General features: G+C 38.3%; 1 protein-coding gene across 1 annotated transcript in view; it reads left to right on the forward strand.

Moving 5' to 3' along the window:
* Positions 1-15,756, forward strand: part of LOC107564771 (WD repeat-containing protein 11) — a 161,614-nt gene extending 145,858 nt beyond the window's left edge. Inside the window, exons 25-28 of the mRNA XM_016249924.1 lie at positions 6,802-6,897; positions 7,433-7,578; positions 8,305-8,384; positions 15,449-15,756. Coding sequence (XP_016105410.1) covers positions 6,802-6,897; positions 7,433-7,578; positions 8,305-8,384; positions 15,449-15,651 — 525 coding nt within the window. The 3' untranslated portion in view covers positions 15,652-15,756. The remainder of the gene's footprint in view (positions 1-6,801; positions 6,898-7,432; positions 7,579-8,304; positions 8,385-15,448) is intronic.
* The last annotated feature ends 266 nt before the right edge of the window (positions 15,757-16,022 follow it).

Here is a 16,022-nt window from a genome sequence, read left to right on the forward strand (position 1 = left end):
TGTGTTTGAACTAAGAATCTGATGTTTCCCTCAGGTGTAGATCTGCTGAATATGCAAATGGTTCCATAACTTAATTCCTTATTTCCTCTTTACTGCTTAAGCTTTAACCCTTTTTCTATACCAACTGTATGCATGTGTGTGTGTGTGTGTATGTGTATGTTAGACCAGTTTAAGTGTTTATGTAGTATGTTGGACTAGTCTACTGTTTACAAAGATGGCGGCGCGTTCACACGCTGCGGCTTCTCTCTCTCCCGACAGAAAGGTGTTTTCGTGTTTTTTGTCTTGTGAGTCGCAGTGTTTTTGTACGTATTCGTCGCGTCTATTTGTTTCTAAGCGCGCATATAGTCGTGAGTTTCTGCTCGATGTCGGCAGAACCACATTTTTAGAGTTAAACTCTGCGCACGCCGAAGAGCTGCGGGATCTCGGTCTGCTCCGAAGGCCCACACATCACCGACCCCCACTACTGCATCTCGCCCACAGCGGAGGCGCCACAAGCGGCGCGAGAGGAAGCAGAAGAGGGGTAAGCGCAGAGGTATCCGGGCTAGGCTAGCGGCTAACCCACACAAGCCGGCTATCCCCACCATCGTACTGGCTAACGTACGCTCTTTGGACAATAAACTGGACTACGAGTTTATGATTATTAAGTGCCGGCCGTTCTATCTACCGAGGGAATATTGTATACATTGCTGTATCGTTGCTGAATATTGTATCGTTGCTGTATACATCCCTCCCAGCTCCAACAACAGCAACAGGAGCGAGGCACTAAATGAACTGTACCAGCACATCAGTGAGCAGCAGACAGCCCACCCTGATGCTTTTCTCATCTTGGCTGGGGATTTCAACCACGCAGACTTAAAGAGTGTGTTCCCAAAAATACACCAACACATAGACTTTCCAACACGGGGAAACAACACTCTGGACTTTGTTTACACCACCCACGCACCTCTGAACTCTGACCCTCTGACGGACTCTCCCACTCCCCCCTCATGCAGATTTATGCTACAAGCTCTGTGTAGAGTTGTACAGTAAGAAAGTTATTTCCTTTAACCAGGAAATTAACATTCTTAGAATTGACAGACAGTTGACCCTGAGAGGTCAGCTAAATATTTACAGCGGATCTAAATATTTATAATTAATTATAACTAGTTATGATTAATTATTCATATTTCCCCATGAGCTGATTCGCTAAATAATATTTTGCAATGTTAATGAAATGTAGCCTATAGAAATGGCCAGGAATTGGGTGCTTGGATGATTTGTACATAGCCTCTGTCCAACTGGTTGGTCTCTGAGCAATTTATCTAAAAACAACATATTATAGCCTATGGCCCTAAAGACTTTATATAAAACATCAATGTTATGTCATAATATGTCAGACAGATACCTCAACTGAATTTAAAATCATTGCAATAAATTCTCAGTTGGTATGATGGCAATAATAAGTAACAACTCCTCAAATCAACATCAAATGTAAAAATAGATGTAAATTATGCAAGAGATAACAATAAATGTTCTAATAGCATTGCTGTTTGGCCATTTATTGGGAGTTGTTTTTTTTTTTTTTAATCCAGTGTTTTCAGTTCTGATTTTTTTTAATGAAAATCCACTTAATATTAGCTATACATTCAATGGCACTCTTCTCTAAAACAGTGAATATACAGTTATATGACAGTTACATTGTCTGCAAATACATTAAACCCATATAATATAATGTAGTAGTGTTAGGGCAAATATGAAAATTCATTATAGTGTTATATTTGGTCTCCAAATCTTAATTATAGGTTTAGGGAGTAGTGCATCTGACCCATATCTAAATAGTTCTATCTTAAATCAGAAGATATATACAGGTGCATCTCAATAAATTAGAATGTTGTGGAAAAGTTAATTTATTTAAGTAATTCAACTCAAATTGTGAAACTCATGTATTAAATAAATTCAATGCACACAGACTGAAGTAGTTTAAGTCTTTGGTTCTTTTAATTGTGATGATTTTGGCTCACATTTAACAAAAACCCACCAATTCACTATCTCAACAAATTAGAATATGGTGACATGCCAATCAGCTAATCAACTCAAAACACCTGCAAAGGTTTCCTGAGCCTTCAAAATGGCCTCTCAGTTTGGTTCACTAGGCTACACAAGCATGGGGAAGACTGCTGATCTGACAGTTGTCCACAAGACAATCATTGACACCCTTCACAAGGAGCCACAAACATTCATTGCCAAAGAAACTGGCTGTTCACAGAGTGCTGTATCCAAGCATGTTAAATGAAAGTTGAGTGGAAGGAACACAGATTCGCGCTCGCGCATTGTGTTAATGTGCTTTCGCGCTACAATAATGCGCTCTCGACATTTGTCAGTAAAATAATGCCATAATTGTTCATTTGTACTATGAAGTGCCATTCAATCATCTTTGCTGCATTTGGCTGAATCTGGGCAAGCAGTACATTCCTATACACTTCAGAATTCATGCGGCTAATTCTGTTCTCTGTCACATCATCAAAAAAACACCAGTAACCCAGTTCCACTGGAAGCCATACATGCTCATGCCATTACACTGCCTCCACCATGTTTCACAGATGATTTTGTGTGCTTTAGATCATGAGCTGTTCCAAGCCTTTTCCATACTTTTTTCTTCCCGTCATTCTGGTGCATGTTGATCTGAATTTCAGCCATCCAAAGAATGCTTTTCCAGAAGTGCTCTTTTTAGATGTTTTTTGGCAAAGTGTAATCTGGCCTTGTTTGCATCTTGTGGTGAACCCTCTGTATTGGCTCTCGTGAAGTCTTCTCTTGATTGTAAACTTTTACAGTGACACGCCTACCTCCTGGAGAGTGTTCTTCTCTTGGCGGGGTTTGTTGTGAAAGGGTTCTTCTTTACCATGGAGAGGATTCTCCAATCATCTACCACTGTTGTCCTCCGTGGACGTCCAGGCCTTTTTATGTTGCTGAGCTCACCAGTGCGTTCTGTTTTTTTCTCAGTATGTACCAAACTGTTGATTTGGCCACTCTTAATGTTCCTGCAATCTCTCTGATTGATTTTTTTGTCTTTGAAGCCTAACAATTGTCTGTTTCACCTGCATGGAGAGATCCTTTGACTGCATGATGTGGGTTCACAGCAACAGCTTCCAAATGAAAATGCCACACTTAGAATCAACTCCAGACCTTTTACCTGCTTAATTTTATGTCGAAATAATGAAAGAATAGCCCACGCCTGTCCATGAAACAGCTTTTAACTTATTTATGTTTTGGTCAGCAGTTAAAAATTTTTTTTTTTTTAAATGTTCCTTTGTCCAAATATATGGACCTAACTGTATTTTTCTTAGTGTAGGCTCAAATCTTAAAACTCTAATGTAGAATTAAGCATTAATACAGAATTCAACTTATTACTGTTGTAAAATAATTAATATACTTACAGTCAAGTTGTAGGCTATTACAATTGTAATATATTTCTGTCTTAGAGATAATACATTCTAATATTAATACCTTATTATTCTATGATGAAAATTACAGGCCTCTCTCATCTTTTTAAGTGGGAGAACTTGCACAATTGGTGGCTGACAAAATACTTTTTTGCCCCACTGTAGATGTAAATTTGAATATACAGCTGCATCTCAAAAAATAATATCGTGAAAAAGTTATTTTTTTTGTAACTTATTTCAAAAAGTGAAACTTTCATATATTCTAGATTCATTACATATAAAGTAAAACATTTCAAAAGTTTTTTTTGTTTGTTTTAATTTTGATGATTAAAGCTTACAGCTCATGAAAGTCAAAAAGATTAAATTATGCTCATTTATGCACTCAATACTTGGTCAGGGCTCCTTAAGCACAAATTACAGCATCAGTGAGGTGTGGCATGGAAGCGATCAGCCTGTGGCTCTGCTGAGGCACTGTTGAAGCCCAGGTTTCTTTAATAGCGGCCTTCAGCTCGTCTGTATGGTTGAATCGACTGTTTCTCATCTTTCTCTTGAAAATATCCCATAGATTCCATATGGGGTTCAGGTCAGGCATGTTGGCTGGCCAATCAAGCACAGTAATATCATGGTCAGCAAACGACTTGGAAGCGGTTTTGACACTGTGGGCAGGTGCTAAGTCCTGCTGAAAAAAGGAAATCAGCATCTCCATAAATCTGGAAGTGGTTTTGGCACTGTGGGCAGGTGCTAAGTCCTGCTGAAAAAAGGAAATCAGCATCTCCATAAATCTTGTCAGCAGATGGAAGCATAAAGTGCTTTAAAATCTCCTGGTAGACGGCTGCATTTACTTTGGACTTGATAAAACACAATGGAGCAACACCAGCAGACTTCACGGCACCACAAATCATCACTGACTTCGGAAACTTCACACTGGACTTTAAGCAGCTTGGATTCTGTGCCTCTCCAGTCTTCCTCCAGACTCCAGACCTTGATTTCCAAATGAAATGCAAAATGTACTTTTATCTGAAAAGAGGACTTTGGACCACTGGGCAACAGTCCAGTTCTTTTTCTCCTTAGCCCAGGTAAGATGCTTCTGACGTTGTTTCTGTTTCAGAAGTGGCTTGGTAACCCTTTTCCTGAAGACGTCTGAGCGTGGTGACTCTTGATGCACTGACTCCAGCTTCAGTCCACTCCTTGTGAAGCTCTCCCAAGTGTTTAAATAGGGTTTGCTTGACGGTATTCTCAAGCTTGTGGTCATCCCCGTTGCTAGTGCACCTTTCCCTACCCATTTTCTTCCTTCCAGTTAACTTCGCCTTTAATATGCTTTGATACAGCACTCTGTGAACAGCCACCCCTTTCAGTAATGACCTTCTGTGACTTACCCTCTTTGTGGAGGGTGTCAATGATCGTCTTCTGGACCATTGCCAAGTCAGCAGTCTTCCCCATTATTGTGGTTTCAAAGAACAAGAGATACTCGGATTTTATACTGTAGGGATGGTCATTTAATGAAACTCAAATGTAAATATTCTAATATTTTGAGATACTGGATTTTTGACTTTCATGAGCTGTAAGCTCTAATCATCAAAATTAAAAGAAAAACTTTTGAAATTTTTTACTTTGTGTAATGAATCTAGAATATATGAATGTTTCACTTTTTGAAACAAGTTACAAAAAATTTACTTTTTTCACGATATTCAAATTTTTTGAGTGTATACATACACACACACACACACACACATATATATATATATACAGTGGGTACGGAAAGTATTCAGACCCCCTTAAATTTGTCACTCTTTGTTATATTGCAGCCATTTGCTAAAATCATTTGTTAATTTTTTTTCCTCATTAATGTACACACAGCACCCCATATTGACAGAAAAACACAGAATTGTTGACATTTTTGCGCTAACGCACACACTCTCAAGGCTGATTTAAGGCTGATTTATACTTGAGTGTCCGCAAGTTCGCTTTGAGTGCGCGCAATGTCGTTTCACGTGGCGGTGTGCACAACATTTTTTGTAACTTTCCGCTCAGCTCCGCTTCCGAAGATGCACGAGTTCAAAGTGACTCTAGCCGAACATGCATGTCTGTGCCAGCATTTGTGTGAAACGGAAGCAGTTTGGTGCAGTCACACCCACAGATCACGTTGCGGGCGAACTCAGACATTCAGGAACAAACTTTTTAGCACTGACCCGCAGTTTTATCAACTAAATAGCTTAATTGCTCAAGAGCTACATTATCTTTCTCAACAAGGAGCTGGTAGCATCATTGTTTCTAAAGGAATTAAAGCCACAGCTCTACTGTTAATAGAGAAACGCGGCAAAACGGTGGTAATTCATACATAGTCTCTCTCTCTCTCTCTCTCTCTCTCTCTCTCTCTCTCTCTCTCTGTCTCTGTGTGTCGTAAATGAACAGTTGATGAATCACACTTTTCTGAGAATAGACTTGAAGTGGAGATCGCTAAACTGCAAGCCAACCGCTGTTTTCAGAAAGCAAGCGCGTTTATCCACAGTGGAGAGAGAGCGCATGTGCATATGGTTGCCAGGTTGACAAAGATAAGTAGCACACTTTGCAGATATTTCCGTATTGCACAAGTGTAAAGCTCTGTTTTGGGGTTTACGTCTCTTTATATCAGGCAGCTCAGTTGTGTTCCTCTGCGGCCAGATTATTAACAGATGCTCTATTCATTCTTTTTTAGAAACCTCGCACTTTTCTACTCAATTTTAAACATTGTAAAATTAAGCGTGGTCCACTGCTGCACATGTGCCACAATATCGAATCGCCCACCATTATTTTCCAGCACTGCCTTAACCCTCTTAGGCATGGAGTTCACCAGAGCTTCACAGGTTGCCACTGGAGTCCTCTTCCACTCCTCCATGACGAAATCAGTCTGGTGGTGGATGTTAAAGACCTTGCAATCCTCCACCTTCTGTTTGAGGATGCGCATGCTTGGCCAATCCATCACCTTTACCCTCAGCTTCTTTAGCAAGGCAGTGGTCGTCTTGGAGGTGTCTTTGGGGTCGTTATCATGTTGGAATAATGCCCTGCGGCCCAGTCTCCAAAGGGATGGGATCATGCTCTGCTTCAGTATGTCACAGTACTTGTTGGCATTCATGGTTCCCTCAATGAACTGTAGCTCCCCAGTGCCGGCAGCACTCATGCAGCCCCAAACCATGACACTCCCACCACCATGCTTGACTGTAGGCAAGACACACTTGTCTTTGTACTCCTCACCTGGTTGCTGCCACACACGCTTGACACCATCTGAACCAAATAAGTTTATCTTGGTCTCATCAGACCACAGGACATGGTTCCAGTAATCCATGTCCTTAGTCTGCTTGTCTTCAGCAAACTGTTTGCGGGCTTGCATCTCTGTCTCTTAGAGGGTGTGCAGTTGCTCTGCCTGATCGACAAAGCAGCAGATGCTTGTCGTTATCTGCAGACGTATGGAGAGTGGAACCGTGCTGCCTGGCTGGCCAAGGTACTGTACTTTGAGCAAACACAATCTAGAGCCAGTAATGAATCAGTTCTTTGTGATATATTCACAATTGCTTTGCTAGCAATATAAAACTGATAAACACTGTGAATATAGTTCTGATTTAAACATTAGTAGCAAAAAATGTGTTAGAAATGGTTCAATGCATTTCCACAAATGTACTTATAGAGAGAGCAATAAACCAGACTCTTTGGAGTTCATTTTGGCCAATAACTACCCACTTAACCAAACAGAGTTTTATTTTATGTGCCAGGGACTTATAAATCTGAAATTGAGGATGTCACAGTAAAAGACATGGAAAGTGGCAAAGTGTCTTCTGCAGCACTCATTATATCCTCCTGCTATCTTATAAATACAGCTTGTTTCCATGTTGAAGTCATCCAGTTAGATTGGAGCAGCCAGCCAATTATACTGCAGTTTTATGTGATCAATATGCAGCAAACAATCTGTAAATAGTGAGGAAAATGAATGCTTTGGAATCTCATATATCTTAATGTCTACCTTGATGTCTCTCTCTCAGGTGCGTCTGAGCCCAGCAGAAAGTTCAGATGTGCTGAAGCGCTGGGCAGAGCATCTGTGTTCTCCTCAGGTAAATCAGAAATCAAAGGCCATCCTGGTCCTGCTCTCATTAGGATGCTTTCACAAAGTGGGCGAGATGCTTCACAGGTACGCATTTCTTTTCTTTTTGTTTTTCATTTAGACCATTCAGAGTATTGTTGCCCATTCATCCATTAAAATGTAATGTCTGTTTTAGGAATGAAGCATAAAAAATTGTAAAATAAAAAACAAATAAACAAAATTGACAAATCCTCATGTTGTTTCAAAACCATATGGCTTTCTTTTTCTTAGAACACAAAAGCAAAATGTTTTGGAGAATGTGTGGCTTTGTTTATATCAAACCTGACACAGAACATGCCAAGTTATTAAAATTATAAAGATATTGTCTTCAGAAGTTTAGGAAGATATTTACTGTATACCTTATAGTACTTTTTTCTAGTCACTGATCACAGTATGCTCTTATTGTTTCATAAAAGAGCAGCTTGGCATTCCTTTAGAACTTTTCCTTTGTGTGTTTTATGGAAGAAAAAAGGTCATATGGGTTGAAAATTACCTGAAGGTAAATTATAGTTTTCATTTTTGAAGAATTAGTTTAAAATTGGATAATACATTTTAAGTGAGAATATCATTGTCACTCAGTGTGTTATGTGTCATGCCTGAATGTCAGTAAACTCTTTGTAAAAGGCACTGTTTTATGTATCATCTTGGTGAAAATGACACATCCTAGGCATTCTGTTAAAAAGTGTAGCATCCACCAGTTTGACATTTGAATGTGCATGTTAAAGGACATGATGCTCACATATACCTCTGATATATCTTTACATTTCTTGACAGCATGAGATATTTCGACCGTGCTGCACTCTTTATTGAAGCCTGCTTGAAATATGGTGTGATGGAGACAAATGACGACATTAATATCCTTCTAATGCATATTCCAGTTTTTCAAACAGGAAAATGCAGCAAGACTCTATTCACTTTAAAACTAATGCCATAAAAATTTTAAACTAATATGCATATATTGTTTATTTGTTTGTTTACAAACTAAAATATTAAAGACCCCATGAAAATTTAAACATTTATTGATAGACAAACAATGTTTTGATGTCTCATCTAAAAGTAGATGAATCTTAATATATACACCACTCCAAAAAAAATTTAATCTTTCATAATTTCCTGCTTTTCCACTGTGAGGCTAGTGCAAGCCAGGGCTAACAACAGGCTCAGACCTCAAGAACGAAATCAAGCTTTGCTACTCTAAACCCCCCCCCCCATTTCACCAACAAGGGAAAGCTGACTAAAACAAACATAACAGAAGTGGGTGTTTGCACTTCACATGCAGACTTCAGCCATCATCAATATGTAACCAATAATTTAGCAATAAAAATGTTACCGTGACAGTAGTTTATTAATTTGTGTCCTCAGTGCACATAAAAAGAGATCACACATACTTATTCAGTCATGCCTGCTTCTGTTTTGTGTTATCACAGGAATGCACAGCAATGCAAACAACCTGATTTGGGGCTTACTTTAGCATTTCTATTAATTTTCCAGGAAATTATGCAATCTGAGGGGGTTTGAGCTCTCTTCCATCTCGCTATACTGTTATCCTTTCAGCCAGAGCAACAGAAAACATCTCTGGTTATGCAGTGTAACCAAGCTTGCATTGAGTAACTGGAGATGCTTCCTTTCCTTTCAGCTCACTCAACATTGTGTCAAAAAAATCTGCTGCCAAAAGTAACTGCAGCACAATTAATATTACAATCAACTAATCTGTTCGTCCAGCGAACATTCAGTGTAATTTAATATTAACTTTTAGAAATATTATTTTCGTGGCCATGAAAAATAACTTTAAAACAGTACTAATGCACCAGAGCATGTAGCAAGATCAGCTCGTTAAAGGAACTTGGTTTGCAAGTGGTGACCATAAAAACAATACTTAACTTAAACTTGAACTAGTCTAAATTAACACATACACACACACTCATACATACATGGGGGGAAAAGGAACGTAAAAGTGAGTCAGCTAACCACCTAAACAGAACCATCAGCACCTTTGTAACAGAGGGGCCTCTGTTTAGTATAGTTAAATGTACGATACTTGCATTGCCTTGGATGCTGAACAAGCATCCGGATACAGTCTTGGATGAAAGTCTTGATGGTTCAATAGTTTGAAGGTGGTGAAGTTCTGATCAAGTTCGTCTGGGTTGAGTGAAGCAAAACGTACTTCACCAATGTTGTTCTGACTTGGATGTGGTTGGGAGAGTTCTCTCCCAGATGGAAACATGCAACATTAACAACTTTTTGCAGTGTCACGGTCTCCATTTCTCTCCAACTTTCTCTCTTCACTTGGAGTCTGGAGGTCATGGCTTTTAACTTCTGCAGAGATCACACCTCTTTGAGTTTGGCTTGACCAATGTAAAAAAAAGCAGAAAAGTTTTCTTTATTTGGAAGCTAGCTCATTTGCATGATCACAGTGGGCAGGCAGTTTGGTGTCCATTTATACTCTGAGTAATATAACAAGTATACAACGCACATTATGTGGAGGTGATATACACCAGTTGATGGAAAACTAGATACCAAATATGCATAGTTGAGATGCAAGGGGGGGTTAACCATCTTGTTCCCCTTAGAAACCTTGTAATAAGGTTATTTCTGCCAACTGAGTGACCATGAATGTGGGAATGAAAAGCTTTGATCCCAGCCACACAGATTCTGAACATAGAAGCATGGCTGTCTTCTAAGTGCTCTTGCAAATTACAGTATGACTCGTCACCACACCGTGCTGGGTGCTGTCAGCAGCTCCACTAGCTTCTGAGAACTATGGTTGGTTAAGCCATCTCAGTACTACCTGCAGTACTTAACTGTCTTTCCAGCTTGATCTTGTGTATAACTTAACCAGTAATTTTACTGGAGGAAACGCTTACTTGTGAGTCCTCGGCCAGCAGTGAGTTAGAGCATCCACTCCCAGAAGGAATTGCATCAATGAAAATAATAAATTAACTGTTTGGGGTGCAGTCTCCACTCTCCATATAGATGCCTTGACTGTACAGCAGGGGTTTTCAAACCTGTCCTGGAGCACCCCCAGCGCTGCACATTTTGTATGTCTCCCCTATTGGACACACCCTATTCAGGTCTTGCAGTCTGTAATAATGAGCTGATGAGTTGAATCAGGAAATATACAATGAGGGAGATATACAAAATGTGCAGTCCTGGATGTGCTCCCAGTACTGGTTTGAAAACCCCTACTGTATAAGGTTTCACAGTAAGTGGCTAGAGCATCCAAGCAGCTTTTAACCAAAACCTGCAGTGGCCGCATATGAAGCAGAAAAAAAATCATGTAGAGGCTGCCGCCAACAACCCAAACATTCTCTGAAACTTCCCTGACTGGAACAAAGTTAAATTTAGCTGAAGGGAAATTAATTATGATATTTATAGGGAATTTTGACAGAATCACTGTTTTATGGCTGATCAAATGAATCGGCCAGTGATTAATTGAATGGCCGTAACAATGAGTTCTGCAGCTGATTTTAATATCAAAAACATAGTGAAAAACACTGTTTATTGTAATGGTAACAAGATCGGCAGTTTAAGACATTAACTTGTAAGCACAAAACACAAGATACTTCTCTTTTCAATATGAACAAGACTTTATTGTACAAATCTAAGACATATAAACTAATTTAATGTAAACGTATGCACTCACACATTCACACAAGTTGCAGGAAGAAAGAAAGTGATAAAATAAGGAGTTTTAAGAGAGTGAGAATATGGAATCCCAAGTTTCTAGCAATTTCTTAGACCTCAAACATCCATCAATTTATTTACCCTTGTACCCAATTTTTTCAATGAGGCTATGAAACTTTATATTAAATGCACCAGTTCAAACTAGACTCTGGAGTTATTATACTTGCGTTCCTCTGTGTTTTGTGGCGTTGTGGTGGAAAGGGGATTTGCCAGGTTGTTGCTTTGTCCTAGCTTAGGTTGCTATGTTTCTCCTCCCAATACATAAATCAACATGTTATCTTGTTAGTCACATGGTCCAAATTTCCCACTCTTGCAGAGTATAATTTAAACATGATTTCTATAACAAGAATATCAAACACGCACACGCACACACACATACCAAATTCGGACATAAACTTATAAACTATTCAATGGTTATTAAAAGTGACATAAACAATGAGTGATTAGAACATGATAGTCACATGTGTGGGTTACAGACTTGACATTACTCTTTGCATCATTTCAGAATGATCTAATGCATTTATATATGTAAAGGCAGTGAGGAATTCAGTTCTGTGAGGAAAAAGTCAGAAAGGTAGTAGTAGTAGTCAGAGTCTGGTCTCTGTCATGGGTGGGGGAAATCAATCCAAGGAAGTCTTAACTCATGATTGTCCTCGTGGTTTTACTCATGATGGGCATGTTGTGTTGTCTCTTTGTCTCTTTTGATTCTTGGGTTACCCCAAGTTACATTCGATAAAGTTGACATTCGACTTCGATAAATTTGTCCTTTGTTCATGACCACTCCTCAAGCCCCAGTTGGCCTGCTTTGAATTCAATGTGCCAAAAACCTCTTTGGCCCTGAGGAAGCCCAGAGACATTTAGTCAACACAGGTGTATTGTGCAAACTGTACTTCATAGGATGTTTAGTTAGCTATAGAAGAATTCACATTCACATTTTTTTAAAAATATTTAACTTACAGATCTCAGTTTAAATGCTTCAGTTTGTTTTGTACTCTATTCTATGCTATCAGTTTAAATGCTTCAGTTTGTTTTGATATTATATTATGTTAGGCCTATATTATAAACCTAATAAATAATTGACCTTAATGGAGTCTCTTATGCTCATCAAAGATGTATTTATTTGATCGAAAATACAGAGAAAAAAAAATGTAATATTGTGAAACATTATTGCAATTTCTAGTATTGGTTTCCTATTTTAATATACTTCAAAATATAATTTATTCCCGTGAAGCAAAGCTGAATTTTCAGCATCATTACTCCAGTCTTCAGTGTCATATGATCCTTCAGGAATCATTCTAATATGCTGATTTATTATCAGTGTTGAAACTGTTGTGCTGCTTAATATATATATATTTTTTGGAACCTGTGCTACTTTTTTCTTTGATTCTTTGATGAATAAAAAGTTAAAAAGAACAGCATTTATTCAAAATAGAAATATTTTCTAAAAATATAAGTCTTTACTATAATTTTTTATCCATTTATCACATTCTTGCTGAATAAAACTATTAATTTCTTTTAAAAAAGAAAAAAATACTGACCATAAACTTTTGAATAGTAGTGTATATTGTAACACAACATTGAATAAACACTGTTCTTTTTAACTTTTTATTTATCAAAGAATCCTGAAAAAATATCACAGGTCCCAAAAAAATATTAAGCAGCACATCTGTTTCCAACATTGATTATAAATCAGCATATTAGAATGATTTCTGAAGGATCATGTGGCACTGAAGACTGGAGTAATGATGCTGAAAATGGCTTTGCTTCATAGGAATAAATTATATTTTAAAGTATATTAAAATAGAAAACTTTTATTTTAGAGGTGACAAAACCTGGAAAAGTCAGATTTTCATGATGTAAGTGCTATAATCAGGTCCCCGGTGCATCTACCAACCAAGGAAACGTGAAAAAGATTAACCCAGTAACTTTGTTTTGGGAAGCCTTTTTCTGCAAGCGTCTGAGAAAACGAGTGCATCTGATTTCGCTCCCTTGGTGACGTGGCAAAGGGATCTCATAATATTACCGCCCCTTAATCTGTAAATGTAATACACCCACAGCGCCGTCATTGTGTTTTCGCAAGCGACAACGGTGTACCAGCTCTAATGCCATGGCCAAAGTTTGAGCAAAGCATCCTAACTGTTCTGTCTTTGGCTGCACAGACGAGCACAGAACACTATTAGAGTCCCAGCCTCAGATGAGACAAGAGAGCAGTGGTTTTATTGATTTATTTACTGTATATTGCTGCTGCAACACGGATCTAAAATAAACCTGCGATTTGTTTCCCAGCAGATTACCTTCACAGACATAACTGACTGTTTTTGTAACTTGTGTGCTTTTAACGTAAACTTGTGTGTGAATGAGAACTTAGTTTAGTACTCACATGCTGTGACAGCCACTTTCTGTGCGTGTGCTTCGGATATGTGCGTTCAGAAAACCCTATATCAGAAGTTTAAACTTAAAACACATGATTTCAGCGCGATAAACATGATAATCAGAACCAAAACAGATGTTTTTAGCAGGTCCGAGCTGTAAAGGCGCAGCTCTATTCTGGAAAAGGGGGCGGGGAGCAGCAGCTCATTTGCATTTAAAGAGACAGGCATGAAAAACAGCGTGTTTCTGCTTCCACTCAAAATAGGCATTTTCAAAATGATATAATAAATAATCTGTGGAGTATTTTGAGCTGAAACTTCACAGACACATTCTGGGGACACCAGAGACTTTATTATATATTAGAGATGATATATATTGTAAAAAGGGGCATAATATGTCTCCAGTATTTTTTCAGTAATATGTATTCAGTATTTTTATCAAATAGATACAGCCTTGATGAGAATAAGAAACTTCTTTAATAAACATTATTGATCCCAAACTTTTGAATGGCAGTGTATTATACTGTAAAAAAATAAGTTTTCTCAGGTAACCTAAAATGTACATAATTTAGTCACAGGTCAAATTAAATACAAATAGCACATCAAAGTTAAAAGTTACACACTTTTTTTGTGTGCGCGCTGTACAGGTCTGGTATAAAGAATGTTTTTGCTCAGGTGGCCGAAATGTCCGCCCAATAGAGAAAAGTTTTGCTCAGCAAGAAATAAAATTAGAGGGAACATTGCCTGGCACTCACAAGCATTCTCTCATTTTGGCCCGACGGTGGATACGCAGCTATTTACTCACACTCATGCTGTCCCAGATGTCTATGACATTCTTTCTTCAGATTAATACAACATAGATTTTGAGAAAAGTAGTCTAGCTCTGTGAGACCCATATAATGCAAGGGGTGCCCAAAAGTTGACGCTTCAAAAACTGCACAAAGCCACCTTGAAGAACAACCCATAAGACCTTAATGAATGAATCAACTTTGTCTGAAGCAAAATTATTTCTGAAGACATTAGCAGTGTTCTGATTGATTGGGTCCCTATGCAGTGTCCACTGCCCATATACCTATGCCATTTGCAGTGCCCTTCAAACTGATCATCTACTCTCCCTTTGGATTTAAATCTCATAGGAATCTTACATAACCTGTGAAGCCCACTTTACAAAGCAATTATGTTCAAATGGAAAACACCTATTGATAGTTCCTGTTGTATTCACGTTGTGTTTTTTGAAGCCTCAAGGTTTGCATTACTATCCACTTGAGTTATAGGGACTCACAGAGGATGCAGAGTGTGTATATGAGGATGTTATCTGTGACGGGCTAATTTATGGTGAAAGAATACATGTAATTATGCTTATACTCTTCTGCTACACATAAAAGTATTTACTTTTTCTTCACAAAAAGAGTACCTACAAGGATATAATAATAGCAGAATTAGGACACAGCAATGCTCTTTAGAATGATAATTATGTTCATTTTAATACCAGCTGAATTGTAAGTAATAAGTCCCATTCAAGCTACCTGTTTCCCTACAAAATACATCAATACAAGAAAATAAAAGTCAAATCATTTCTTGGGTCTTTAAGAATCACACTGACACTCTGTTTAATGTTTGAAGCAATTCATTTCACAGGGTCTGAACAATGGCCTAAAGAAATATTTGGACACTTCTACATTTAAAATGGTCCTTAGCAATTCAAAAAACTGGCTTACAAGAAACCATTTACTTATGTGTTCTGGTGTCCACTTAAGTTTACAAATACTTTTAGGGGTTACATTAGTAGTAAGTAGTTGCTTGGTCTTTTTTTTCTTTTATATTACTTTCCTATTCCCAGTCTTCCTTAACCACAGCATCTCCACATAAGCTTATAGGTGCAGCCTTTGTGGACTACGCTAAGCTGCTTCGCTCCATCGGACTGCAACAGGGTGCTGTGCTATGGGCGTCTCGTGCTGGAGAGGCGGGAAAGGAGCTGCTGGATGAGCTGTGCCAAACAGAGAGTATGGGGCTAGAACCCAGCCCCACTGAGGAGGAAGTGGACAACTCTCTTGGCAATGTAGAATGACTTGCCCCCAAGTACACCAGTGGGGGAAAGAGAGGATATGTAAAGAAAAACTTAAATAAAGAAGATGCATAATATCTTTAAGAAAAAAAAAAGAACTATTATAGCACCCACACTCTTAAAAAATAAAGGTGCTTCACGATGCCATAGAAGAACCTTTTTTGTCTAAATGGTTCCATAAAGAACCTTTAATATCTGAAGAACCTTTCTGTTTCACAAAAGGTTCTTTGTGGCAAAAGAAGGATCTTCAGATTATAAAAAGGTAAGAAACAGCTGGTTCTTCATGGAACCAAAAATTGTTCTTCAATGGCATCGCTGTTAAGAACCTTTTAAGCACCTTTATATTTTTAAGAGTGCATAAGCATGCAGGTAGT

This window comes from Sinocyclocheilus grahami, unplaced genomic scaffold, assembly GCF_001515645.1.
Source record: "Sinocyclocheilus grahami isolate Dianchi unplaced genomic scaffold, SAMN03320097.WGS_v1.1 scaffold960.1, whole genome shotgun sequence".
Classification (NCBI taxonomy): domain Eukaryota; kingdom Metazoa; phylum Chordata; class Actinopteri; order Cypriniformes; family Cyprinidae; genus Sinocyclocheilus; species Sinocyclocheilus grahami.